A 26,910-nucleotide genomic window follows, 5' to 3' on the forward strand; every position below is an offset into this window, starting at 1 on the left:
CCCCTTCGCGTAGTTTGAACCAGACGTCATTTATAGTCGGCATAACAACACAGAGATAAGGGGTCCCCGCCGGCAACGTCTTTGCGCTTGTCTCTCGCTGTGCTGCCGAGTCAGAACATCGATCCTTCTGCAGTCACAGTGCCCGCCCGGTGAGTGTCTCTCTCCCTGCCATGCACCGGGGGGTCACCTCGTTGCTGCCCGTCCTCCTCCTCCTACTGTTGGCTCTGTCCCCGCGGTGGACCCGGGGCTACTTCACCGAGGAGCGCTGGAGCCCCGAGTCTCCGCTCCTCGCTCCCCGGGTCCTCGTCGCGCTGGTGTGCCGCAACGCGGAGCACTCCCTGCCGCTGTTCCTGGGCACCATAGAGCGCCTCAACTACCCGAAGGACCGCATCGCTCTGTGGTGAGTGAGTCGCATCTTTCTGGCCCTCATCGCCAGTGATGCAAAGTAACTAAGTACATGTACTCGTCTACTCGAGTACTGTACTGAAGTACAATGTTTTAGGTACTTTTACTTTACAGGAGTATTTCCAATTTTCAATACTTTATACTTTTACTCCACCACATCTCAGAGGCAAATATTGTACTTTTACTCCACTACAATTATTTGAAAATTGCTACTTTGTAGATTTGGGTTATTATTAGCTCCGACGGAACCTCTCCCTCCGCTGTATAGCTCCGAGATGAGGTTCCTCGTTAGTTACTGCCGTCTGTTTTCGAAATGGTCGCACGTCGTCCACTTTACATGTTTCTTACCCCTTTCTGCACATCGTATCCAAAAAGTAAAGCATTTCCGCCACTCTCTCAGATGTTTGAAGTTTTAACGCGCCATAAAAGCCATCCAACGGGTTGAAGAAAGTATTTAATTTGCCTCGGTTTTCATCCGGTTACATGGTTTTTAAGACATTGCGCAAGAGTTGCGCCCGTAGAGATAACATTACTGTTTACCCTACTGGTCAAATGTTGAATTGCATCTTCTAATGCAAAATATTATGGAACCGGATGAAAACCGAGGCAAATTAAATACTTTCTTCAACCCGTTGGATAGCTTTTATGGCGCGTTAAAACTTCAAACATCTGAGAGAGTGGCGGAAATGCTTTACTTTTTGGATACGATGTGCAGAAAGGGGTAAGAAACATGTAAAGTGGACGACGTGCGACCATTTCGAAAACAGACGGCAGTAACTAACGAGGGACCTCATCTCGGAGCTGTACAGCGGAGGGAGAGGTTCCGTAGGGGCTAGGTTATTATTACAAAACATAGCCTACATTTACCACTTCAGCCCTATTTAAACGTTGGCTATTTGAAAATAGCAGATCTACAAGCTCACAATGCCATGCGTTGTGAGCTTGTAGATCTGCTATTTTCAAAAGACTTTTACACATTTTAGACGGGACATTCTGCATAACTAGTAGGCCTACTTTTGGTACTTTAAGTATATTTTGTACTTTTACTCAAGTACATTTTGAATTCCGGACTTTTACTTTTAACAGAGTATTTCTACATTGCAGTATTGATACTTTTACTTAAGTAAACAATTTGAGTACTTTTTCCACCACTGCTGATCGCAACACAGACATTTGGTTGAATAGTAAAGCTGTTATTGTTGAAGCTCTGTCATAGTAGTAGGCTACAGGTAGAGAGGGGAGCAGGGTTGCAATGTCCGCTTATTATAAGCGACTTTGAGCTTGTTTTGCTGTAAAGTTGCTTGTAAATGTTGGTTAGTTGCGGATTGCAGTTTTTTAGGCTTGCTTCTAAAAAATATTATTATTATTTAAACCTGTCGTTCTCAAATATTTTCATGTCATGGACCCCCACATTAATATGTATTTGTCCCTCCCTAACCCCCATCTGAACATTTATTGTGCCAGGGGAGCCCCATACCAGATGTGTGTTGTTACAATGTTTCAAACATCTTCCAAATATTCCACATTTTATTTCAAGATTAAATAGCAGATCTACAAGCTCACAACGCGTTGCATTGTGAGCTTGTTTGCTTTCATAGACCTGGTTGGTTGCTTATTTCTCTCACAACACTGGAGGGTAGTAGTCGAACGTCTTGTGCGTGTGCGTGCGCCCGCGGTTGTGTCCGCGCCTCGCATCCGCGCTCAGCAGTTATCTTATCACATCACCGGATGAGCTCTTATTAAATAGGCCTCATCCAATGAGTGATATACATCGGGGTATATGGGTCGTGGTGGTATTCCATGCATTCCCTTTACAGTGGGGAGCCTAGGCCTGCTGGCGTGCGAGCAGAGACGTGTCCAAAAAGTTCCATTCAGTCACAGAGGCTTCTCTCTCTCTCTCATCGCCCCTTCTTCCCCCTCATCCCCATTCCCCACCCCTTCTCTTCTCCTCGCCCCCTTCCCTCTTCCCCTTCCCACATCCCCTTCTCCCAGCCATTCCAACCAAACATAGCAGAACGTTCGAGAAAGTGAAGTAGATTCTTGGGCACAGTAACTACTGTATTTCAGATGGTATGGAGTATGGACCTTGCTATAAACAGAAATTAGTTTAAAATACTGTATGTCTCTCTCTGAGACTGAGTAACAGACTCTTACTGTCCTTAATTCCATCCCCTCAGACTATTATCTTCATCCCACCCCTGCATCTGGTATCTGGAACATTAGTTCCACTGCAGGCTGCATTCCGTTTGGTTATTCAGTCCTAATTTTCGATTACCCCTTGATGTTTTGGAATTCATATTCAGCTTGCATGATATCTACATAATGTAACCCAGTGACAGCTGGAGGAGTGTTTTTTTTAGTTTTTTTCTTATTTACATTTTCTTTAGACATGTGTCTGAAAGCTCTATATACTTTTCTCTAATGTTTATACTGTACATCATTTCACCAAATGATGGCCATTAGACTGGAATGTCTTGAGTAAATTATGAGGTTACTCAAATTGCACTGCCTGAGTTGCACTTCCCTCTTTTGGTGGAAACAGCTTGAATTTAGATTTAGTTTAGATTACAATAGCATGTGTTACTCTCTCTGCACATACCTACATTAAAGGGAGTGTAAGTGATATATTTCTTTGTAAATAAAACAAATATAGTGCTATATTGCTTGTTCTGTAACAGCCAGGGGTTTTTAATAAACTGAAAATGCACTTTCAGTTCGGGATACCGACCTGAAAAAAAGATCATTTATCAGCTTCAATCTCAGTGTGTTCCAGTTGATGTTCTCAGCTAATTTGTTTGTTTCATCACTTCCAATTTCACTTGTTTATCCCGTGTGTATGAATCTGTATCTCGACCTGAAAATGTATTTTCTGTTCATTAAAGAGTTGGAGAGACGAGGTAACCCTGTTACTGAACAAACACTCTATAGCAATGATTGCTATTGGAATTGCTATTTAACACTTATTAAACTTAAAAAAAACAAAAAACACTTACAGTTGATGTGGTCAGGCCGCAACTGCTATTGGCTGTGATGGCAAGCCATGCTGCAAGTTGTCCTATTCGTATGCTGTGTGAAGAGCCAGTTACACACCTTTTACACATTCTCGTGCTTGTCCTTTCTGTCACAAACCACCTCTGCATGTGACTCTTCACAGACCTCTGCCTCAAACATCTCAAAAATAATAACCAAAACCAAGATTTTTGAAGGGGTTTTGTTTTTTATCTTTATCCTATTGGTGCAATGTTATACTTCAAATACCAGACATTGTAATGCAAAAAAAAAATATATATATATATATGAAGAGGACAACAAACATATGGACATGAATATTATTACATTACAAGTGTATGGCCATCTGCCGATGCCTGTAGCTCTGAGACAAGTGTGACAGATTAAAGATGGATCTGGCAAGTTAATACACACGCATACTGTACGTGTACATTCACTCAACGTGTGCTGCATGATGTGAGTGCTGCAGGGACTTGTAGACTTGTGGTGCTCACCTTCCCATGAGAAGATATTTTATCATACCATAAATCATACTCTTTCATGTGTTTCTCTGTCTTCCCCCAGCTATTCTTTTATCGTCAAGGCGTGGTGCCATCTTCGGCACGCCGGCAACAGCTAATATTACTAGCTATAAACCCCTTTCACTCACTGTCACTCTGACTGAGAGGGAGGGAGGGAGACACAGAGAGAGAGAGAGAGAGAGAGAAAAAGATGGATTTTCTCACGTATAGGTGATGGTCCAGCATTTCCATGTTACAGCACCACAGCCAGATGTTAAACCAATACCTGCAGCACGCTAACTGCCACACAGTCAGTATATATCCAGGGCTGGGGGCATTTAAGAGTGATTCATACTTTGTTGTAAGATTGATCAAATAACTCAATATGTGGTGTTTTTAGTAGAAAATCAGTTCTTTGCAGTGAGTTGCACGGGTATATGGGGAAACATAAAGTGGGCTTTACACATTCTCTTTCTCGCTTTCTACTCCCCCCCCCCCCCCCCCCGCTCTCGGTCACTCTTGCTCTCTTACACACATATCTAGCAGAGAGCTCTTATGATAACACAGACAGCAAAGAAAGAACAGCCCCTCCCACACACACACCCCTTTGTTCTTTGTTCATCTCTGTTCACGCTTAACATGCAATGATGACAGCCCCACGAAAGCAATGAAAGGCCCGAATATCATCCCATAATTCAGAACAAATTTCTCCCATTGTTTGTGGCACCACTGATAAAGGTGCTAATAGGCCTACTTGTGACTTATACTTGTATCTCTTTGTCTGTCTGTTTCTATCCTTTTCCATTTGTTGTGTCTGCCTCCCTCTCTCTGCATTCTATCACCTTATTCTTGCCCACAGGGTGGCGACAGACCACAACATAGATAACACCACAGCCATCCTGAGAGACTGGCTCATTAAGGTGCAGAATTTCTACCACTATGTGGAATGGAGACCTCTAGAAGAGTCCAGGTGCTGTATGTGTATATGGACATGTGTATGTGAAAATATGACATAATAATTATAAATAAACTGTTTGTTTGTTTGTTTTAATTCTCAAGGTTGTTACACACCGGGGCGATTTTTTCGTGCGAATAATGCGTTTTTTTTTTAAAAACCTTATAAAGTCAATGGCTCCGTACATGGAGCGAAAAAGCGAAGCGAAAAAGCGTCTTTTAATTATTCGGAACGAGTCCGAATTTTGCGTATATTCGCTATTTTCGCCGGTGTCGCCCGGTGTGTAAGGACCTTTAGTCTTTCTTTACTCATGACACATTTTAATATTCTATTTGTACTCTTTTTCCTCCTCTTTCTAAAAACTCTCAAATTTGTTGATGTCTAATGTGACCTACAGTATATGAGCAACCCACCAGTTCATATTCCTCATACTGTATCTGCAAAAAATCTGATTCTAATGTTGTGTTTGTGCATTCCTCAGCGGCTATGAAGATGAGGAGGGGCCAAAACAATGGACTGATCTTCGCTATGAACAGGTTATGAAGCTTCGTCAGGCAGCACTGGACACTGCCCGTGAGATATGGGCAGACTACTTCCTGGTGCGTCAAAACTATAAACATCCTATTCATGGCATTTCATTATTCAGTGATAGAATACATTGCAAATAACAAGCGAGCAAATCCTGCAAAATGTGAAGAGAAAGTAAAGCAGACCAAAACAAATACAGAACAAATACTGTATGACTCAACGATGTGTCAGATTTAGAGCAAGTTTTTATTGTTATGCACTTACAGACAATACAGCTATGGCAACATTCCAGGCAGTTAAATCCTTGTACCTAGAGGAGGCTCCTCAACAGTGTGGACAAAATAGATAGGAAGGTCAAAATAGTCATATCTAGAAAAGTGCACCCCTGGGAGCGCAGATCTCTGCCAGGCCGGGTTGCCTACCCAGGGCTGTGTCAGTCATGGGGTACAGCTGCCAGGACACGAAGATGTTGTGCGGGAAATAGATTTTGTTGGACAGGCAGTGCAACTGTTTGCGTTTGTGGTGCTGGTGCCCCCTATGGGCAGAAGTGGAAGTGATTTTGGGAGGAAGATACTGCACGCACTTCCAGTTCAAAGTCCAGGTGCAGAACAAACAGAATACCAACAAACAAATAATACAAAAAAGAATAATGTCCGCACACTAGTTTAATGCTCAGCTTTGTTTATTGCGCAAAACAATGTTTTCAAATGTTGTTGAGCGCAGTACACAAAACAGAGCATTAAACCATTGATTTTATAATTTTTCATGCACTCTATAGAGGCCCCTCAACATGGGATTCCAATTAGGGTATGATTGGATATTGCGTTCAGCAGAAAAATCTGACAGATAATCTTGATGACTTGACTTCAGAGATAAAGTGTGTATGAGTTTTGGGCAAAATTGTGGGGAGTGTCAGTGTGCGTACAAAGTTTCACGCTGATCGGTCCAGCGGTGTCCGAGATTAGTTGCTCACAGACGGACAGACAGACTCAGAGACAGACTCACGGACAGGGGGTGGAAACATAATCCCCGCCCCTAGACACGGTCTATAACAAAATAGAAATAGCTAAAATAAAATAAAGAAGCAGTGCAAATAGCATATGTTGCAAAAATAAAATGGCCTCTGTATAAGTGTAGATTGTGAGACTGTAATCCTTTTCTATACATAATTTACATGACTGTATACTGTATATAATAAATAGCTCAGTCACATGCAGTACTGAATACTTACTGCGGATGCACACGTGTATGTGTGATGGTATAGTCCACATCTATGTTCTGCTGTGTTCTTACAGTCTACTGTAAAAAACATGTTACATTGTATATTAACTGCATGATCTACACATTGTGAACAACAGCAAAAGCTTTAAAGTGAAATAGAATATATATTTCTATTTCATGATTATCATGATTATTTAAAAGTTACAAAGTAACTTTTGGCCTAAGGGTGGCACTAGACTAGAGTAATGGCCACCAAAATGAGTTGGATCTGAGGAGCGTGAAGGTGCACAGTAAAGTTCATGGCAAAGCCAGTATTTTTCGAGATTCAAGATATAAAAAAAACTTCACTATTCACTGTGACAGCTGCCGTGCCAAATAGTGTGAGAACATGATAGCAGGGTTTTCCATGTGAAGAGTAACAACTAAACTGAAATCATTTGGAGCCAACATTATGGCTGAAGAAAATCTCAGTCGACAGGAAACTTAGTTAGTGACTAAGCTGTCATTCAAACATTGCTGTAGGATTTGGTGGTGAAACACATGCAGATAAACAAACATGGGGTTAAATGTTGGGTTGAGCCACTGGAAAGACGCAGATTCTCTGGACGCTGAACAGTCGTCTTCCTAAATACATAGACGCCAGTGTAGAGAATAGCTTACTGCACATGTAAATACAGTCCGTCTGCATGCATTGGCTCATGTCAAATAATAGGTTGTTAAATTAGAAGGAATGGTTTAGCTGTGCCCAGTGTGCTCTGTGATCAAGCCATGTTGAATGTTATGTAATTCCCTCAGTGGTTGGTGGTGGTATATTTTATTGTGCGTGCTGCATTTGTGCACATGCATATGTGTGTGTTGCACACATTGATCTGTGTACCTCTGTCCTACATGTTAGGTGGCTGATTGTGACAATCTGCTGACCAATGAGGATGTGTTGTGGGAGCTGATGAACGAGAACAAAACCATCGTAGCTCCCATGTTGGAGTCCAGAGCGGCGTACTCCAACTACTGGTGTGGCATGACATCGCAGGTAACATGCATTGTATTCTTTTGCGGTGTTCACCACGTAAACCAGCTTTAAAGTGTTTTATTCCTAAATGGTAGATTCACCATTTGAAAAAAGTGACTACTACTCTAATCATAGAGAGAGTACAATTGTTTTTGAAAGAACAAACTGAAAGGGGAAAAAAACAGACATTGTGCAATCAAAGACACTGTGTGGCCTTATAATTTCCTTGAGGAAATTATAAGTATCACTTACACTACAGAATAGGGAAAGGGCCCCATCTCTAAATAGAGTACCTTCCTGTGTAAACGCTGTTTCCCCATCACCACTTTTACATGTTTACATGAATAATGTAAACATGACCTGTCCTGCCTGGGATCCAGACTGCTTCGCTACGTTCGGCGGATCTTTTTTTCTCACTCGCTACACAGTCTGTCGTATTTTAATTACGTAGGCAAGTCAGGAAGTGACTCGAGTTTTACATTGGACAACACTGGTCCCACCCCCCCTACAGACCAATCAGAAGCCGCGATCCGTTTTCTCCCGTTTGTGTACGGAGATAGTAGGCTTTCCAGACTGTGTAGCGAGTGAGAAAACAACGCCGAACATAGTGAAGCAGTCTGGATCCCAGGCTAGGACCTGTCAGTATTTGTAAATAAATTACTGTTAAAGCGTGAGTTTTCTCTGTAAGACATTGTTTGCGTACATTACCTGCAGGGTTACTACAAGCGTACAGCAGCCTACATGCCCATTCGTAAGCAGGAGCGTCTGGGCTGTTTTGCTGTGCCGATGGTCCACTCCACCTTCTTGGTCGACCTGCGTAAAGAAGCCTCCCAGCAGCTTGCCTTTTACCCTCCTCACCCAGAGTACAACTGGGCCATGGATGATGTCATCATCTTTGCATACTCAGCGCGCATGGCAGGTGATGGGAGTGGAAGGGACGCTTACTTGTTGTTGCTCGAGTACTATTTGTACCTGTGTGTTTCCGTGCATGAATGCACTTTTTGGTTTCTGTTAACCTGTTCTGTGTGGCCTTTGTCTTTCTAATGACAGATGTACAGATGTATGTATGCAACAGAGAAACCTATGGGTATTTCCCAGTCCCAATGCGCTCCCATAATACCTTGCAGGATGAGGCAGAGAGCTTCTTGCACACACTGTTGGAGATCATGGGTGAGTGAGGTGTTCAGAGGGGACATCAGGAATATCAGAACCATGTTGAATATTTCCCTGAATCACACAGTTGTGATTCAGTTGTGTTGCTATTTTATGTATACAGTCTCTTCTGTGTACATAAAATGGCAACTGGAAAGCTCGGTACAACAACCTTGTCGGACCGTTTTTAGTTTTTCGTGGAACGCTAGGTACAAGCGGCCTGCTTGGTGAGAACAGTCGAGGCGGACCACACTACAGCCCCTTATATTAAGTTACTAACTAGTTAGGCAAAAACTGTTAAAGCGATGGAGACAACGTTCGGCACGACGACTCGCTCACCTGTGCCTCTCGTGGCTCAAGACCGCCTCAGACCACTCAGTGCCATTCAAGTTATGTCGAATGTAAATCATGTCCGCCGCCCCCCCAGTCTTCTGAGATCGCCGGATTTGACTGGGCCTGACCGTTCCGAGGTTGGTGTATTTGACCGTGTCCGACTAGGTTGTTGTACAGAGTGTTCTTGTATTCCATAAGATCACATATCTGACCTATGATCACAGACACGGTGACCAGGAAGATGTCGACCCCTCTGTTTCTCTCTTGCAGTGAGAAATCCCCCATTGGAACCATCCAGTGTTCTGTCTGTTCCTCCCAAAAAGACAGACAAGTTGGGTTTTGATGAGGTAAGCATGAACATGCTGTTTTGTACACACCCACATACATTCACACGTACTGTATCAGCCAAATGCTCAAACAGGAGAAAACCACTCCTGAATCCTTCTCATAAAAATTTGTCAACAACCGCAAATTTCCCAGAATATCAAAACCCTCTTCTGGCAACTTCAGGCAAAACAAGGAACCGCCCAACTGTGCAGTATCATCTGCCATCAACTTCACACTCGCGTTTTTTAGTGCTGCAACACCTTTTCTTGCATATTTTTCCAGTGCCAACTGCTTTTCAATTTCTGCTTGTTGTTTCCATTCATCATGCTCTGAATGCAACTTAAGCATCTCTTGTTGCTCAAATGTCAAATTATTGGTTGGCAAAAACAAAAACATACTAAAGCTATGAGGTGTGTCAATCAGTGTTATCAGTGTGTCAGCAGATGGATGAGTGCTTGGATGATGAATGCAAGCTGTACTATAAAGTTAATCTGAAGCTCTTTGCACAAGTCTGATGCAATTTTTTATTGGCCAATCAGTTTTGAACACATCTGAAAAAAAAAACATGCAGGCCTCGAACTGGGTTAGATTGAAAAAAAAGAAAGAAAGAAAAAAAAGCCACATCCACTTGTCAGACAGCAATTTAATTTCGCAGTAGGTGTTCCGGAGGTCATCTCATTGTGAAAATAAAATGGACTCTGTGTGCAATGGGCTCAACAAATGGCTAAAGCTGACGAAGACAGTGCGAAGTGGAACAGCCAGGTCTTAAATACCCCTGGGAAACTGGCCAGCTAGGTGCTGATTGTGCTCCCAGCGCTGATTACAGTCCACCAGGGAACTGCAGTATAACACAGACAAACAAGGGGAAACTAGTGATTCCCAAGCCACAAAGCCATTTGCGCGGAGGGAGCTCTTGATTTGACATCCTGCATATGTGCACGTTTTTACAACCAGTGCATGACTTTTTAAATCACTTGAAAACAAGGCAGGCACGGCAACAGCAAGGCCTTCAGGCTTGTGCAAGGAAACCACTAGGCAAGTGAGTGCCCGCACCGTGCATCCATGGTCTCGCACGTCGATGAGCATACCGCCCGAGTTGGCAAGCTGTGGTGGATGGAGTTATTATGTGAACCAAAATGATGCTCCCTCCCTGGCATCTCAGCCAATCACAGCAATTCGGGTCTGGATGTTTAGCTCGATTGGCTTGGGAATCACTCACATGCATGCGGCCCTACTGAAACAGGGGGGCCGCCACATATGATATTGTACATCATCATCTCAAGTTTTATTTGTGTGTGTTTAGGTATTCATGATAAACTTGGTACGGAGAGTGGACCGGCGTGAACGAATGCTAAGATCATTATACGAGCAAGAACTCAGCTGCAAGGTCATTCCTGCTGTGGATGGCAAGTAAGTTTGTCATCTTTGCTTCCCATCTCCATTATTTCTCTCTTTTGTCATATCCTATATTTGGAAAAACAGGGCTAAGCAGAAAACAAAGTAAACATAAAAAGGTAGACCTACTGGTAAAAAAAAGATACTAACAAAGGTGCCTATACTGTACTTGCACTCAACATTTTATTTTTAGATTGTGTCCATTGCAATAAAAACATTATGTATTCTCAGTAAAAAAAAAAGTAAAAAAAAAAAGAAAGACCTACTCCTAGATCAGTAAATCCAGATCAAATATAGTAATACTGAAAACAACCTGTTGACCTTTCAGTGTATAATGTCAGATGTTTCTGAAGAACACTTCCAAATCTGTCCTTACTACCCCAAGGAAGCATTACTGCACAAAGTCCTGTTAGATGGTTTCTACATCTAGCGTTTTGTGATTAAGTGAATTTGAATGCAGTCCAGCCAGAACAAAGGGCGTATATGACATAATTCTATTCACCTTCATTGTACGTTGTACAACTCACTATAAATTGAACCAAATCTATACTGCACATCTATTTCAGATCTTTGTCAAACGTCATAAAGAGTGACTTGGCATTGATTGTGAATTAGTTGAATACCAACAGTACCTGCAACCCTTTGCTACTCGGCTATATTCACATAGTGGACATTTTGTTCTTACATCATACTCGTGAGTGTGGGCTACCCCACCCTGTATGATGTAAGAGCAAAATGACTGCCATGTGAATATGACCTGTCACTCCTACAAACCTGATGGAAACCATTTTCACAAATTAACTTTCATTACTTACATCTCTACCTTCCTCACCTCATTGCCTGTCTTTCCACTTGGCTTCTCGCAGGGCTCTGAATAAAACTGACATCGAGGCAATGGGTATTGCGATGCTACCAGGCTACAAGGACCCATACCACGGTCGGCCGCTCACCAAAGGGGAGCTTGGCTGCTTCCTCTCCCATTACAACATCTGGAAGGAGGTGAGCTGCTCAGGCAAGCCACAAGCTTCTTGGCCTACCTTTTTTGTTTTGACCCCAAGGAAAATAAAATGGAAAACATTTGCATGTTTGTGAGAGCAGTTTGGCAATACTAATGCAGAAGTGGTATATTTATAAGGAATTTACCAACATTGATAGTAAAAGAACTTCTGCGGTCAACTTAATTGTAGATGGCATGTATTTGGCAAATGTTTTGTCTGTGTATAGATTGTAGATCGTGGTCTCCACACCTCATTGGTCATAGAAGATGACCTTCGCTTCGAGGTGTTCTTCAAACGACGTCTCCAGAACCTGTTGTATGAGGTGACGACGCACAAACTGAACTGGGACCTCATGTGAGTGTCGCCTCAAAGCAGATGCCCATACTTAAATTTAAAAGGATTATTTCTGTAGTAGTGTTAGCTGTCTTCATGGTTCTGCCTGCCTCTTGTCTCTTGACAAGTCTCTGTTTCAAACTCCTCAACACAGTTACATTGGGAGGAAGCGGATGCAAGTGGAGCACCCGGAAAAATCGGTGCCAAAAATACGCAATCTGGTGGAGGCAGATTATTCCTATTGGACTCTGGGTTATATGATAACATTACAAGGTGCCCAGAAGCTCCTTAGGGCGGAGCCTCTGTTGAAGTTGCTTCCTGTCGATGAGTTCCTTCCTGTGATGTACGATAAACATCCTACGTGAGTCCACCCACTCTCTGCTCTTCATAATCTGTCTTTTTCTACTGCTTTATATTTTATTTTCAATTTAGTTTTTGCTTCTTTCTTCCTCTGTTATTCCATATCCTTTTTTTTTTTCTTTCTTAACACATCGGGTGCCAAACACGGTCTGAACCGTGTGTTTACATAGTGGCGGTTCCGAAGCTTCGGTGCCGTTCACGGTTTGAACCGTGATTTCAGTCTTTTTGTTTTTTTCGTTTTTCTCCGCGCGGGCGGGGCTAGAGCAGCTCTGGGAGCACCCATTGTAATCCTGCGAAGGAAGTGCCAGATCGCTCACCGGAAAAACTTTTTTTCCCCCCATCCGGTTCCTGTCTATTTCCTACTTTGAAACGCCTATATATCTCCGAATCTGTTTCCTGTGGGGAAAAACGGTCATGCGCGATGCGCGACCCCCCCCCCCCCGTTGTAACCCGCGAGGGGAATGTTATGGTTCCAGCCTGTACTGCCCTGCCAAGCCAAAGAGCAGTAACTACGTTTTTGGACACACCGACTTCTTTGGGTTGCCCAAAGGTCAAATTAGCCGTTGTGATGTTGGGGGATAAACAATTACCTCAAGAACAGATGTACAATTAGTGTAATATCACTTATATGCCAATATCTCATTTGGCTGACCAGTTGAATCACTTTTAAACCCATTTTTCAGTGATTTTTGTTTTCGTAGTTACTGCTCTCTGCCTTGGCAGGGCAGTGTAGCTAGGCTCATGGCAGAACATGAATCGATGCTTTTTTTTGCGTGGATTTGCTTGTAACGCACGCGGAAACGTTAAACAGCAAAGCGCAGTCAATGGGGAGAATGCTGGCACCCACGGTAAGTTGTTATGAAAAAATGCTGGCACCCGATGTGTTAACTTAACTAACAGACTCATCTCTTTCACCAGATCGGAGTACATGGAACACTTTGAGCAGCGGGACCTGCGAGCGTTCTCAGCCGAGCCGCTCTTGGTGTATCCAACCCACTACACAGGAGACACCGGCTACATCAGTGACACAGAGACCTCTGTAGTCTGGGACAACGAGTCGGTCCGCACAGACTGGGACCGAGCCAGGTCCAGGAAAACCCAGGAGCAGGAGGTGCTGAGCTCTGAGGCCCAGAACTCTGACGTACTACAGTCTGAACTGGAAAATATGAGTGCACGGGATGAGCTGTGATGAAGGGGGAGGGGGGAGCTCTGGTAGTTAGAAATGGGGATAGGCATAGAAAAAGCTGTGATAAAGGGGGAAGTGGATGAGAGGGGAGGTAAGTTAGGGGTAGGAGGGTTAGGACGGGGGTAGATGAATGAAATTAGATGGAGCAGTTTGGTAGAAGAGGGACACAGGGCATATGAGGGACAAACAAATGACTGTAAAGAGTTTATTTACTCCTTTCCTTGTGCCCAACCTCAAGAGGAGGTTTGAGTAGAGTTAATTCTTGAAGAGTCAGCTAGCAAATTTTCTTTAATTTATTGCTTCTCTTGCTTGTCTTTTAACTAATGGGGCTTTCAGACACAACAGGACAGCGGCACCACTGCGCAACTCTTATTTCCAATGGCTTGCGCAGGCATGGAAGGCAAAATGGAGTTTGAATTTCCTGAATTATATGACACAAGTTTGTGTTTGTATCGAGACCTCAGGAGGAAAGTCATATCTTGGAAAAATGTTTCCACCCAAGTACGTATAGGCATGTCAGATGTGTTTTAACAATCAGGTAGCTTTTGTAGGTAGGCAATATGTGTAGTGTAGGGTTTGCCTTAGACTTACAAGTCAGTCTCTAACTCTCTATACGCTTCGCTTAACTAGACTCTGATGAAAATTTCTCAGCTTTCGTGGTTTAAACTTGCATTGCAGAACCAATATTATATGATTGGTTTCCAATGCAATAAGCGTAGTAATTGTTACCGGCTGTTCTACCATTGTAGCAACTACCTTGCGTTTAGGATTCTCCACGATTGGTAGGAAGAGATCTCTGATCGTCTGACTTCACAAGACTAGGTCAGCCTACACAGTATATGATAAACATAACTTAGGTTTGTTATGTGTTCCCCATGATGGCTCTACAGACCCATTACAGTGTCTTAATTGAGGTAAAGACGTATAATTATCATACAGAATATTTTATTATGTAGTAGTCCCACTAGAAGTTTTGAAAAGGGCCTTTCTGTGTGGAGTTTGCATGTTCTCCCTGTGTCCCCTAGGGTAGGTACCCTCACAAAAACATGCTGTAATTCTGGTCTCTATACTGCCTCCCCCTGGTCAGCCTGATGGAGGGGAAAGGAACTGGCTGCTCTCCCTAGGCTGGCAGAGGGAGTGTAGTGCCCAGGATTACTTAGACAATTGGCACTGGGTGAAAAAAACGGGGTTGCACAAATCGTGGGATAGAAATTTTGAAAAGAAAAAAGAAAAATACGTTTTAAAAACTGCCTATTTGCTCTGTCCTCCGACTCCCCTGAATAGTGTGCTGTACCCAGCGGTGAGCACAGCAAACAATTGTGTTTTGTCTGAAAGGGCCTTGAGGCCTGATCCAGGAACATTTTATTTTAGTCGTCTTTTAGCCCCTTCCAGTCCATGCTACATTTTGTCATCATACATTATCATGTACATTCCCTAATTGATTTATTTTCTTTTAAAGAGAAACACTATATAAAGCAAAGATATTTTTGAACATGCTATATTTTCTTCCTTGTTAAATGGTTGCATTGATATTTGTCACCAAAGTTCAGCTAATTAGAAAAACCTGTGATGTTTAACTTATAAGTCCATATTGTATAGTACGTTTATTAAGTGTAGACTACACGTCCGTATTGTTTATCACCTTCATCAGTTCCTCTGTGAGTGCAGCGTTTTTTTTCTCTCTCCATTCACTGTCGTATGGCAAAATAGGTCTCAATATCACACTTTTGAAACAAACAAAAAGAAAGCCTATTCTGCCAGGATGGCAGTGGCTCAGGTGGTCTGGGAACTGGAAGGTTACCGGTTCGATCCCCGCCTCCTCCTGTCTCCGTGTCGAAGTGTCCTTGAGCAAGACACTGAACCGATGACGAGACTAGTTGGTGGCCTCTGCCATCTGTGTGTACATGGGTGAATATAACGCACATTGTAAAATGTAAATCGGATAAAGTGGCTATAGCAATGCAGACCATGACCATGTATTGTACAGTATATTTCGACCTTCGACAAGTGATGGTAACAATGACAATATAAGCAACAACAAAAAAAGAGTACCAGGCCTTTTAGAAATACTCAGAATCCGATTTACTCGCATTCATTTATAGTACAGTATGTGTTAAAAGTGTAATTCTGCCTGATGGCTCAGCTGCACTATGCTCCCTATGGGCGCAAGGACCTCCGGCCCACATCTTGTCTTGCATTCTCTCCTCTCTCTCTGCCCTTGGTCTCCCGTCTCTCCTCACTGACCTATCTGAAATAAATCTTACCACCCTGGTGCATTGGCACGCAGTAGCTCTCTCTTGTAAGATTAGCCTAAACAGATAAATGCAGATGCCTACATTATTAACACTATTGGCATGAAATTAAAAGCGCCAGAAAAGGTGAAAATCACCTTGAATGAGGCCCCGTAGAGAATGGGGTATAGTAGTACAGTTGACAGTAACAAAGTGTTGTCACTGTTCAGTGGTTGCCGCAGGCTGTGCAATCTTGTGAATACCCCAGATGAATAGTACTTTTTTTTTTTACACCAACGTTATGTCACCAAACTGGGCATGGCTTCTAACAGCTCTATACAATGACAGTGAAAGTAGAGAGAACTCACACAGATAAATGAGCAAATGATTGACAATATTTGTAGTTCATTTGACAGATACCTATACAACCCAAGGTTCTAAAAAGAAGTTCATTATCCCTTTAAAGTTGCATGTGTACATGCATGTAAGTATATGTTTTGTGCTGTGGTGTGGTGGTTGTACAAGGATACTGTATTACTTAACAGTAGGTTGAGTCACCGCACTGTTTAGTTTTAAGCAATTCATTGACAATCTATGTAGATTATTTTTGTATGGTGTTCATACGGTAATAGTTAATCAATAGTACACAATTTATAATGAGTTTATGCTAAAATCCATATTCATTGACATTGCTAAGATTAACGTTTTGATATATGTTTCCTCCCAAACGGAATATTGCCTTTAACCAAAATTGAATGGCACATTAGTTGCATTTTGTTTGTTGAAGTATAGCTCCAACAATAATTTAATCTTTCAAAAATGTCTAACACATTGAGTCACTTTTTAAGTTGTGCCTACCAAAGAATAAAGGACTTTTGTAATGAAAGGGTTGTTTGGTAATGACATTTTTCAGTAATTTAGCTTATCCAAAAAACAGAATGTACATTCACGATAGCCCTGAATAGCTCAGTTAAAAGTACAGTACAGCACTATTTACTGTAGATGATGCACAGTGGCGCATACTATTTTTATTCCTTTTTATTCCTGAGTGTCTACCTCCGACACTGGCACCAAAATGACGTATAGGCACCGGAAATGTACTGGAAATGCATGTTTTACATGGTACGAAATGAATCCCTCAGCAATGTCTGAGTCCCTCAGCAATGTCATCTAACATGCTGAACATCAGTCTTGGAATTGGATGGTTTTGGTTGCGAGACATAGCCTTGCAACTTAATACGAATGAGCTCTCTAAATACTAAAGAAATATTTGCTGTGTTACTGCTCTGGATGTAGATGTAGGCTGCTGTAAGACCAGCCAAGCTGGTGTAAGTGCAATCGCTTTCTGACATTTCTCACTGTACAGTACGTAAGATCAATGCGCCAAACCGCACCTCAGACCAAAGTGAGGGCTGCGCAGATGAGCGTAAAAGCATTTGGTAAATTGCACATCATGGGCACTGGGCGTGAAAATGACAATTGCATCGGTTGGAACAAAAATGACTAACCCTGTTCAATTTATGGGTACGATTCTAGCAAGAACTATGATCCTTACAATATCCTTCTTAGTGCCTCACCATTGCCTCACAGTCACTGTATTTATCCAAAGATATGGACAGTCCTCCTTCTCTGTGCCCACTGGTGCATGACTTGCTTGTATGCTGAGCATAGTTATACCTCATAATTGTGACATTCACTCAAACTTCATCACCTTCATAATGTAGCATCCCACCATCTTCCCACACTTCTCCCTGTCCTTTCGCTGACGTTGTGCCGTTCACTGCACACCTGCTCTGTCCTTCCTTGAAATGCTCACAAAGGACTTTCTCATCCAAAAATTATACAGCATGCAAGCTCACTAAAATATGCAGGTCTTCTTTTGTAACTTTATGTAAACAGCAGATGTACTGTAAGAAGTTGATTCTATCATTTCAGAGGAATGGTATTTTGTAGATTTAATGAGAAGCCATATCTTGCCAGTTTTACTGTGTATGTGTGTGCTTACATGCATGTGACCACCACAAGCACTATACCCATCAATAGAGTCACCAACTATACTGTAGGCTCTACACATAGGGTAAAGTGATCTGCATTTTATAATAATAATGCATCAGCCTCTTGGTGAGTAGCTAATCATTGTCCAAGTTCTCCTGCAGGTTGTCAGGCTCATTTATTTGTTATACGGTAATTATAAATGACTAGACCATACCCGGTCGACGCATCCGTGGGGGGATATGCGCACATGATGTGGCAACCCGGGAGGCGACATTGTTTGACACATAAACGCTAATAAGAAGCTGAGTTTTGATAACATTGAAAAACGGGCTTTACAGTTAAGTTCAGATGGTAATGGTCAATGGCTGTGTGCAAAATCAGAGCAATTGCTCCAGCCACTGAGGAGAACCGGGTAGCTTCACTCACCACGGTTACTAAAATTATAGTAGGATGTCAGTTTGGGCACAGGAAGATATTGTAAACATGACAGGTCTGAACTGAGTCATGTAGCAAGGAATTATTAAGAAAACAACAGGTAGCTACCAGTGTCTTTGTGTATACAGTATATACGTGTATGTGTTTAATATGCCAGAACAAGCCTTGCATGGCTCCACATGTGATTGCGCATGACTGTGTGTGTCTCAGACTAATCCTATTAGATCTCTCTCTCTTTTTTTCTCACTCTATAGCTGCTCCACCTGCCCTCTATGAGATTAACAGGTATTTTCAGCAGGTGCCAGTGCAGATCAATAGCTAGCTACCTTTCTGCATCAGGGCCAACAAACAAAAACAAAACACCATTAAATGTTGGTGACTCATGCACTCTCTTGACAAAGGCATTGCAAAAGGATAATTTTCCTAGAGAGCAGTAGTTAACCCTGACTAGACACGTTTGAACTGTGGTGGAAGAAAACTAGTAGCTCTCTGTCCTTACTAAATCTTCTAGCACAACATACTTCTCTCTCTCTCTCTCTCTCTGTTGCTCTCACTCTTTACCGTGACCTATATCAATTCTATCGCCTCCTCACAATCCAATTTGCCCTTCTTTTTGCTCATCCCTCTCTTCCTTTTACGCCCTCCCTTGTTCCTTTGAAGTAATGGGATTGTTCATGTTGATCTGCTGGAGCTTTGACGGCTGTACACATACACAAGTAGACAAGCCCTCTGTCAGCCCGGCCGGCAACTTACATTGTTCCACTTTGTACTAGCCTCTAATCTCCCCCTGTGGACAGGAGAGTGTAGGGTGGACAAGTGAGGGAGAGAGGAAGATGAAGCAAGGCGTCATTCAAGGGGACACTGATCAACTGGGTTATGTAAGAGGAATACAAACTGGACAGATTTGGAGCGGATTCAGGATGACAGTGAAGCTGAAGTGAAGGACGAAGAAAACAGGGGAAATAAAGGAATTAAAATGGCATGAAATGGAGGAGAACCACTTGGATATTTTCTCCAGCCCTTGAGTTGCGGTTTCAAGGTGAGGTAAATTACTTAAGTACTAAGCTGCTGTAATAACAACAAAGATTGATAACAATTAACATCAAGTGCAACCATTGAATACTTTGAATAAAAGGTTAAGTGAAATAAGCATATTGACCTCTTATGAAATAGTAGGTGGTCTAACCCATTTCTTTTTAAGTAAAGACCAATACTACTCGCTCTCAGAAGTCACTAAATTGTTAGTTCAGTCCAAATTTGTGGCCACAAAGACTCTTCTCAGATCTCAAAAGCCAGTCAACCAAGATGAATGTGTGATATGAATCAACATGCAGTGAATCGTTTTACTATGAAATGCAGGCTGAGTTTGACACATGAAAAGCTTATTTGAGCTTTAGTGCTTACCTGAATTTGTTCTTTGTTTTGGAAACATGAATCTACTCAAAGTAAAATAACCCTGTGCGCTGCCTCAGTGTTTGTAATTTTATTCCCAGTGGAGTATATCTGTGACAGATACTGTTTCTGAAGTGTTGTGGAGACAGTGGTTAATACCCATCAATTAGCTTAAGACCTAACGTCCTGCTATAGCCAATTTGAGAATAGTAAATGGACAGATTGATGGTCATAATAAATCATAATAATCATAATAAATCAAACATAAATAGCATTAATATTCTTCTGTCAATAACCCTATTCCAAACCCCACATCAAAATACTGCCTCTAACTTACAGTCTAATCATTATAATTAAAATAATAGTTAGAGAGAATGCCATATCCAAGAGCTTACATAAAATGTGAACCAATAACTATGCTGTCAGTCTGGCACAAGAAACACAATTCTGTGGGACTGCATCTCTGTGAGGCATTCCCAATGTAGATGCACCTCCATTCAAAAACCTGTTCAAAAATGCTACAGTACGTACAGTACAGTATGTCATTGAGCCTGTTGTTTATGTCAGATGCTAGGTTTGATGTTTAGTTAATTGTATCAGTTATTTGTTTTCTCTGCACTATTTACTTCTGCACATTACCCTGTCGTAACATTTGTCTAGGCCAGGGGTCTTCAACAGTGGGTCCGGAACCCCTAGGGGGTCCTCAGAGATACTGCAGGGGGGCCACCAAATGTTTGTGTGATAGGGACTTTAAAAAATATATATTATACATTACATCTCTCAGCTAAGGGGTCGTTGGCCTGAAAAACGTTGAAGACCCCCGGTCTAGGCCCTTGTCAATGTAGTCATCAGAGTAAATGGCATGAACCCAGTCACTGGGGTTCATGCCATTACTCCGATCTTGCACTTTCTAAGTGCTCTGGATAAATACAAAATGCCTAAATTGTAATTTTACCCACTTAGAACTTGCTGCCCCTATATTTTGGGCATATGCTCTATAATATCCATTATTTTCCCTGTATGTCACCATTACAACAAAGTACAGTATAAAAATAGGGCTTGAGTGGTTAAAAAAATCTCACTTGTTGCACAATTCCAGCAAACCTATTCACTATGGTGGACCTTTTCTTGGACCGGTGTCTGGTGAAAAATAACTGGGACCAGGATGAGCTGAACACTGAACGCGAGATCACAGCGATCCTGGAGAACCGCATCCTGATGCTGTTCTTTGCGTCTGCCGAGTGCCAGCGGTGTCGGGAGTTTCTTCCCACGCTGAATGACTTCTTCAAACGTCTGAAAGATCCGGCCTACATAGCATACCCAGCGCTGCTGACCTTGATCTACATCAGGTCTCTGGTCAAATCTTCGCTTCTGGGGGTCCCTGGAACAAAATATTTTACAAATGTTCGCTTTAAAAAATATATATTCAAAGATTTGCACACATTTTCAAGATTTTTCAAAAATAGCAGATCTACAAGCTCATAGCGTGGCACCGAGTGCCGCGCTATGAGCTTGTATATCTGCTATTTTTTAATAGCCAAAGAAATCTAAAAGACAGAGATGTGTTCCCGGATTGAATTGGATAAACATTCCACACACACGCACACAGTTATTATTGTCTCATCGTTTTCTTCCCCTTTCCCTCTTAGTGTGGACCAATCAGAGGAGCAACAGGATAGAATCCTCAAGGACCTGCACAAGCAGTCTTTGTTCGTGGCCCACGAGGACCCATACAGGAAGTGGGTGGAAATAGTAATAGACTAGAGTGTGACAGCGAAAGCTAGAAACTGACTGAGTAAAGGGATTTATTTTCGAGCGAAAAAGCCTAGGATGAATTATTTTCGGCTTATAGGACCATACCAGTCTAATTTTGGCTACGTATGCTAGCCATTTGAAGAGATTGTGAAGGCTACATGATGAATGTGTTCTTTGGTAGTAGATCTCACTTTAGCTTACAAGAAACGTCAATACCATTAATGTTGAAATGGTGTGGAAAATCACGCTATACAAGACTTTAAAGTGGCCAGGTAAGGGGCTGTGTCCACAGAAAGCGTTATTTGAGTGGAGGAGCGCTTTGGATATCATGTCCTGACTCCTGAGTGCTTACTGAGCACACTGAGCATTTATTGACACTGGTGTGAGTTGCATGTGCTCGAACGTCATCTGCATTATTAGCACAAATAGCCTAGCTGAAGAGTGAACATGGACTTCTCATGGTTCTAGTATCACTTCAAAGTCAAAATTGTAAACAATCAGGTTTTTGTCAGACTCAGCCATGCAGGATCAACCCCTTATCTTTGCTGATCTTCCGCATAGGGTAAAGGAGGGGAGCAAGGTTTTCTACTGCGTCCCTGCCTCTCCTCGATTTTGATTTGTTTGTTGAAAAAAACGTGCTATTAATGAGCTCCTCCAAAGGTTAGAACTATTTATTTTCTACATGAGCCCAGAGAGCTCTGCCAAACAACACTGGGTGCTGAGAGCGCTGAAACACGATGCACGGCCCTCGGAAGAGGAACGCTCCTAGAGTGTCTTTACCATAGAAATGCATGGCAGAAAGGCATTGGCAGCTCAGAATTGTATTTCTGTGGACATCTGGACAAAACAATCACAAAACAATAAATACCTAAATATAGGTTTATATAAACTAGGTGGTCGACATTGACTATGGACAATGTAACACTTTGGTCCTTAAAGTGTGTACAGCATTGTGTGTGTGTGTGTGTGTGTGTGTGTGTGTGTGTGTGTGGGTGTGTGGGTGTGTGTGGGTGGGTGGGTGGGTGTGAGAGTGTGGTGTCATCTTGTTTAAATTATGATTACTGTTATTATGATTAAGCAAATTGAAACAAAAGTAAGATTTCTTATTTGAGTGACATTATAGCCTTACACGATATATTTTTGTATCTATAAATTGTGCGTGCGTGCGTGCGTGCGTGCGTGCGTGCGTGCGTGTGTTTTCTCTCCTCAGCGAACTACAGGCCAGGTTTAAAGTGAAAGATGTACCTACAGTCATGGTCCTCCGTCCTGACTGTTCCATCCTCTCCTCCAACGCTGTGGAGGATATCCGCCGCCATGGCACCGACTGCTTCCGCAACTGGCAGGAGTCTGCGGAACTCATCGAGAGGACCTTCATGCTCAATGAGGACTTTGACAACCTGAATTTGCATAGTGCCTCTGACCCCGTGAGAAGACTCAAGTACAAGACCGAAGATGATAAGAGGAAAAAGAGATGGTGGAAACCGTGGGTGAAAGGGAAAGAGGCATATGAAGGACAGGACGAGCAGCAAGATGGAACATGGGCTAAGGACAAAGAAGGGGGGAGATGGCCATGGGGGATAAGATGAAGTCAAAGAGAATAGAAAAGACTCATATTTAGAGAAAGCCAGGCACTCTGTTACTGGTCATCTCATTTATTCAAGCCAGGCTTCTTTGTAAAACATGTAGAACGATGCCAAGTCAACTATTCCCATTCCTCACATTAATCAAGTTTTCTATGCCCAGCATTGCCCACAAGTACTAAAGGTCTGCCTCAGTTCACAAATTTGACATGGATGAGTTGGATGAAGCCTATAGGATTATTTTGACAGTATGCTGTAAATTGTATAAGAATTAGATTTCTGAATGCTAAAAAAAATAATTTGTAAAGAAAGCAACAAAGACTCATCATTCCATGGCTCTGAAATACAAATGATCACTTTGCTGTCATCCTATCATTCATTTTGTAAAAGTCGTTTTTAAGTGGTGTTCAACTGTTCATTGAATTACAGCTATAGTAGGTGAGAGGAAATGGCTCTTATGGGTGCTGAAATAGACCACAGCCACAATCGATTATGACTCTGGTGCCTGTAACTGCAGGATTCAAGTTGAAGGCCTACATGGGTGGATGTGGGCCATTACTCACTGGTTGCCCATCACAACAATAGCCAATTCTCTTCTCAACAATAGCCAGTGTCGAATCTATAACATTTTGGATGCATAGCCTAATACAACCAGCAAAGTTAACTTTATGGTTTCAGAAAACCTTATCTATTTTCTACTATGATAAATTAAAGATTTATTGTTTATGCTTAATCTGTTTTCAGTAGAGGTTAATTACTAATTTTCTATACATTTCACTACTATATTTTACTGATCACTCTGCGTTTTCCTTCTATAAGAAATATTGTACAGTATATTTTCAAATCATTATTAATTTTCTAATGCTAATAAATAACTACATGCATAAGTGACTAATGTGCATATCTTAAGGGCTACACTTCTCACTACCACTCGTCCTCACTCACTGACACACCTCTCGTCACACACACACACACACACACACACACACACACACACACACACACACACACACACACACACACACACACACATCACTCTAATAGTGTGTCTCTTATCTCTCTGTCCCTTCATCACCTGACCTTGTAATCTCCATCTCTAGACAGAGGAGGGGAGGGGAGCGGAGACACAAAGGAACAGAGGAGGGAGGGAGTGGAGGAGGTGGCAGTGGCAGATGCCATCACGTTAGAGGAGAAAGGTGACAGTGATAGAACAGATGTACGGTTATAGTCCAGGGAGACGAAGTGAAAGGGAAACCACGCAGCAACAAACTGTGTTGGTTTCACAGCCTGAAGGTATAAGGAATCACTTACTGGAGTTGTAAAGTTGATGAAGCAGCTATAGGAGGATTACCAGACCATTATCTGCTACCAAAACAAGATGGACTCTGGTAATTAAAAGGGCTTATGCAGAATGATAAGCAAACTGCATACGACATAGTGATTCTGTAATTAGATTCAGATATGGATTGATTCCAGCCTTCGAGAATTTTAAGACAATCTGCGGACAAGGGAGATTTTAGGCCAGAAGGTCTTCTTGTCTGTAGGCCTGCTATTACACATGAATGCAGCATATTAAAAATGATCGATTTTCCATTGAAGCCTGAACACACATCATGGTGGACCTGTTCATCGATTATGTTCTGGTGGAGACCAATAAGGACCACCAGTATGCGCCTACAGAACCGCATACTGATGCTGTTCTTTGCATCTGCTGTGTGAGAGTGTGTGAGAGCTGCCAGGAGTTTGTCCCAACACTTACAGACATACAGTACAGTATTACAGCTAACAGAGTACTACGTTGATCGCTCTGCACAGCTGGTTCTGCTGTACAGTACATCAGGTATAGCAGATGCATGTGTAAACAATGAACATTAAGACATATGGGCACACCGCACACATGCACAAACACGGACTCACTTGTCAGAAGCATATGACAAGTGCAACCATAGAATAAGCATCAAATCCTATATTGCCAACATTCCAAGCACTCAATGGCATGGAACACCGAGCTTATAATATCCCAGAGATCCCAATGTGATCATGTAAGTGTGAGTGAGTGAATATAAATGTAGAGCGGAGGGTATATGTGACTCACGCTTGCATGTTATGTAAACACACCCCACACACACACACGCACACACACGCACACACACACACACACACACACACACACACACACACACACACACACACACACACACACACACACACACACACACACACACACATACAATAACCTACACAATTCTTTCCTTTCTTCTCCCAGCTTGGACCCATCAGAAGAACCGCTGGAGAGCTTTCTCAATGAGCTGTCCAAAAAGTGTTTGTTCCTGACATATGATGACCCCTACAGGAGGTGGTTGGAAATAGCTAGGGAGCCGTGAGGTAGTATAATGTAAAAAAATGTATAATAATAAAGACAAGCAGTAGTATGTACAAACACTTTTGCTACAGTATATCATCACATGTGTGTGCATGCCTATCTCCACAGGGAGCTAGAAAACATTTTTTAGGTGCAGCAGCTGCCCACGGTGGTGGTCGTGTGGTCTGACTGTTCCATCCTCATTCTGAACGCAGTAGCCTTGGCCCTAACTGCCATAGCAAGTTTCGCAACTGACAGGAAGCGTGCGTCAGAGCTCATTGATAGGAACTTCTTGATCAATGAGGAATTTGATGAGAAAGCCATGCGCAGCTTCAGCGACCCCTGTGAGTCTCAATGTACTGTAGGCTAGTGGGTGGGACAGTTTCAATGTTTTAGGCTAGTGGGTAGGACAGTTTTGGCTGTGAGTTACTGGCTTGAATTCCCCCAAGAAGACACAGATACTTCTTTTTCTTAATAACTGTTTATTATGAATTTCTTTCTCCTAATTTAGTCATTGTTAATATCCCCCCATAGTATACTGTATTCCTACCACTGCCAACCTCCACTGTTATCATGGGGATGAGGGTGTAAAGACTTTAGACTATCATGTGCCTTCTCCTATACACATGGAAATCATCAGCATCTTTGCACCTGACAGTGAGGAGTCTCACTGGTAGAGCTGAGCTTGCACACAGTGGTTCTTCACGTTCCCCGGCTGAACACATGCTCTGACCAACCAATATGCGTTGCTAGTGCAGTGACAAGGACACAATCCTGGCTTCCCACCCACGTACACAGCCAAGTGTGTTTGTTGGAGCGCTTTTGTGGCGTTTTGGCATATCCACGCCCCTTTAAACTGTGGTTAGGAATAGTAAAACTCATTTCCATTATCCAGCACATGGTCCCGCCATATCAAACCTGTTGACGACACTATTGATTAAAGTGCTATATTTGTACTGAATATTGTTACGACCCTGCGGTCTTATACATGTCATAATGTATGTAGGTAGTATGTGTAACCGTGAGCTGACTGAGTTACTGAGAGAGTAGGTGACCAGGGGGTGATTGGTCCCAGGCTGATGGTGGAGGAGGATAAAAGGCCAGCTATTCTCAGCGCAAGCAGGCTTCTCTCTTCACTTTCACTTGGACTGCCAGCAAACATGTCATGCACATTTCGGTTCTCTGTGCTGTAAGCCGGGTTTCGGTAGCGGTGGTTGGGCAATATAACTTACACAATTGGGGTGGTTGTATTTTGTCTCCCTGCTCTTCTATTGAGACATTTAGATTGATGGTCAAGATTCAATTAGAAAATCTGGGGTAGAAGAGGAAAGCTACATAGTGCAGCTTTAAGTTAGGGTATATATTGTTTATTATTTATTATTTTATAACGACTAACCCACTTTGAAGGCAAAAAAAAACATTACATGACAAAAGTCCTGCTTGCTGGTG

General features: G+C 42.4%; 2 protein-coding genes and 1 pseudogene across 4 annotated transcripts; all 3 read left to right on the forward strand.

Annotated features, from left to right (window-relative positions):
• Positions 1–48: 48 nt before the first annotated feature.
• Positions 49–13,714, forward strand: LOC311056916 (procollagen galactosyltransferase 1-like; the record flags this gene model as incomplete). 2 transcript variants are annotated; one of them, XM_084073763.1, is made up of 12 exons in its annotated part: positions 49–400; positions 4,774–4,884; positions 5,351–5,468; positions 7,514–7,648; positions 8,342–8,546; positions 8,678–8,797; positions 9,383–9,459; positions 10,743–10,849; positions 11,701–11,833; positions 12,059–12,186; positions 12,320–12,526; positions 13,444–13,714. In XM_084073763.1, the coding sequence occupies exons 1-12, from the start codon at positions 171–173 to the stop codon at positions 13,712–13,714; spliced, it is 1,842 nt and encodes a 613-aa protein (XP_083929889.1). In that variant the 5' UTR covers positions 49–170. The 2 variants fall into 2 exon arrangements, with proteins under 2 accessions (XP_083929889.1, XP_083929890.1); XM_084073764.1 differs by having other exon boundaries at positions 260–400; positions 4,774–4,889.
• Positions 13,715–18,507: 4,793 nt separating this feature from the next.
• Positions 18,508–23,882, forward strand: nxnl1 (nucleoredoxin like 1). The gene is made up of 4 exons (XM_084080066.1): positions 18,508–19,411; positions 20,864–21,113; positions 21,414–21,503; positions 22,730–23,882. The coding sequence occupies exons 1-4, from the start codon at positions 19,354–19,356 to the stop codon at positions 23,103–23,105; spliced, it is 774 nt and encodes a 257-aa protein (XP_083936192.1). The 5' UTR covers positions 18,508–19,353; the 3' UTR covers positions 23,106–23,882.
• Positions 23,883–24,767: 885 nt separating this feature from the next.
• LOC311054994 (nucleoredoxin-like protein 1) lies at positions 24,768–26,138 on the forward strand (annotated as a pseudogene). The gene is made up of 5 exons: positions 24,768–24,867; positions 24,899–24,934; positions 25,366–25,455; positions 25,591–25,805; positions 25,996–26,138. The product of its transcript is annotated as a nucleoredoxin-like protein 1 (transcript).
• Positions 26,139–26,910: the final 772 nt, after the last annotated feature.

This window comes from Gymnoscopelus microlampas, assembly GCF_963454915.1.
Source record: "Gymnoscopelus microlampas genome assembly, chromosome: 2".
In the NCBI taxonomy this organism is placed as follows: Eukaryota; Metazoa; Chordata; class Actinopteri; order Myctophiformes; family Myctophidae; genus Gymnoscopelus; species Gymnoscopelus microlampas.

Bases quoted from the DNA above. Each gene is read 5' to 3' on its own strand.
- nxnl1 (XM_084080066.1), top strand. From the start codon at position 19,354: ATGAAATGGAGGAGAACCACTTGGATATTTTCTCCAGCCCTTGAGTTG. The intron at 19,412-20,863 runs GTGAGGTAAATT...GCACAATTCCAG, and splicing joins CCTTGAGTTGCGGTTTCAAG to CAAACCTATTCACTATGGTG. The intron at 21,504-22,729 runs GTGGGTGGAAAT...TTCTCTCCTCAG, and splicing joins CACGAGGACCCATACAGGAA to CGAACTACAGGCCAGGTTTA.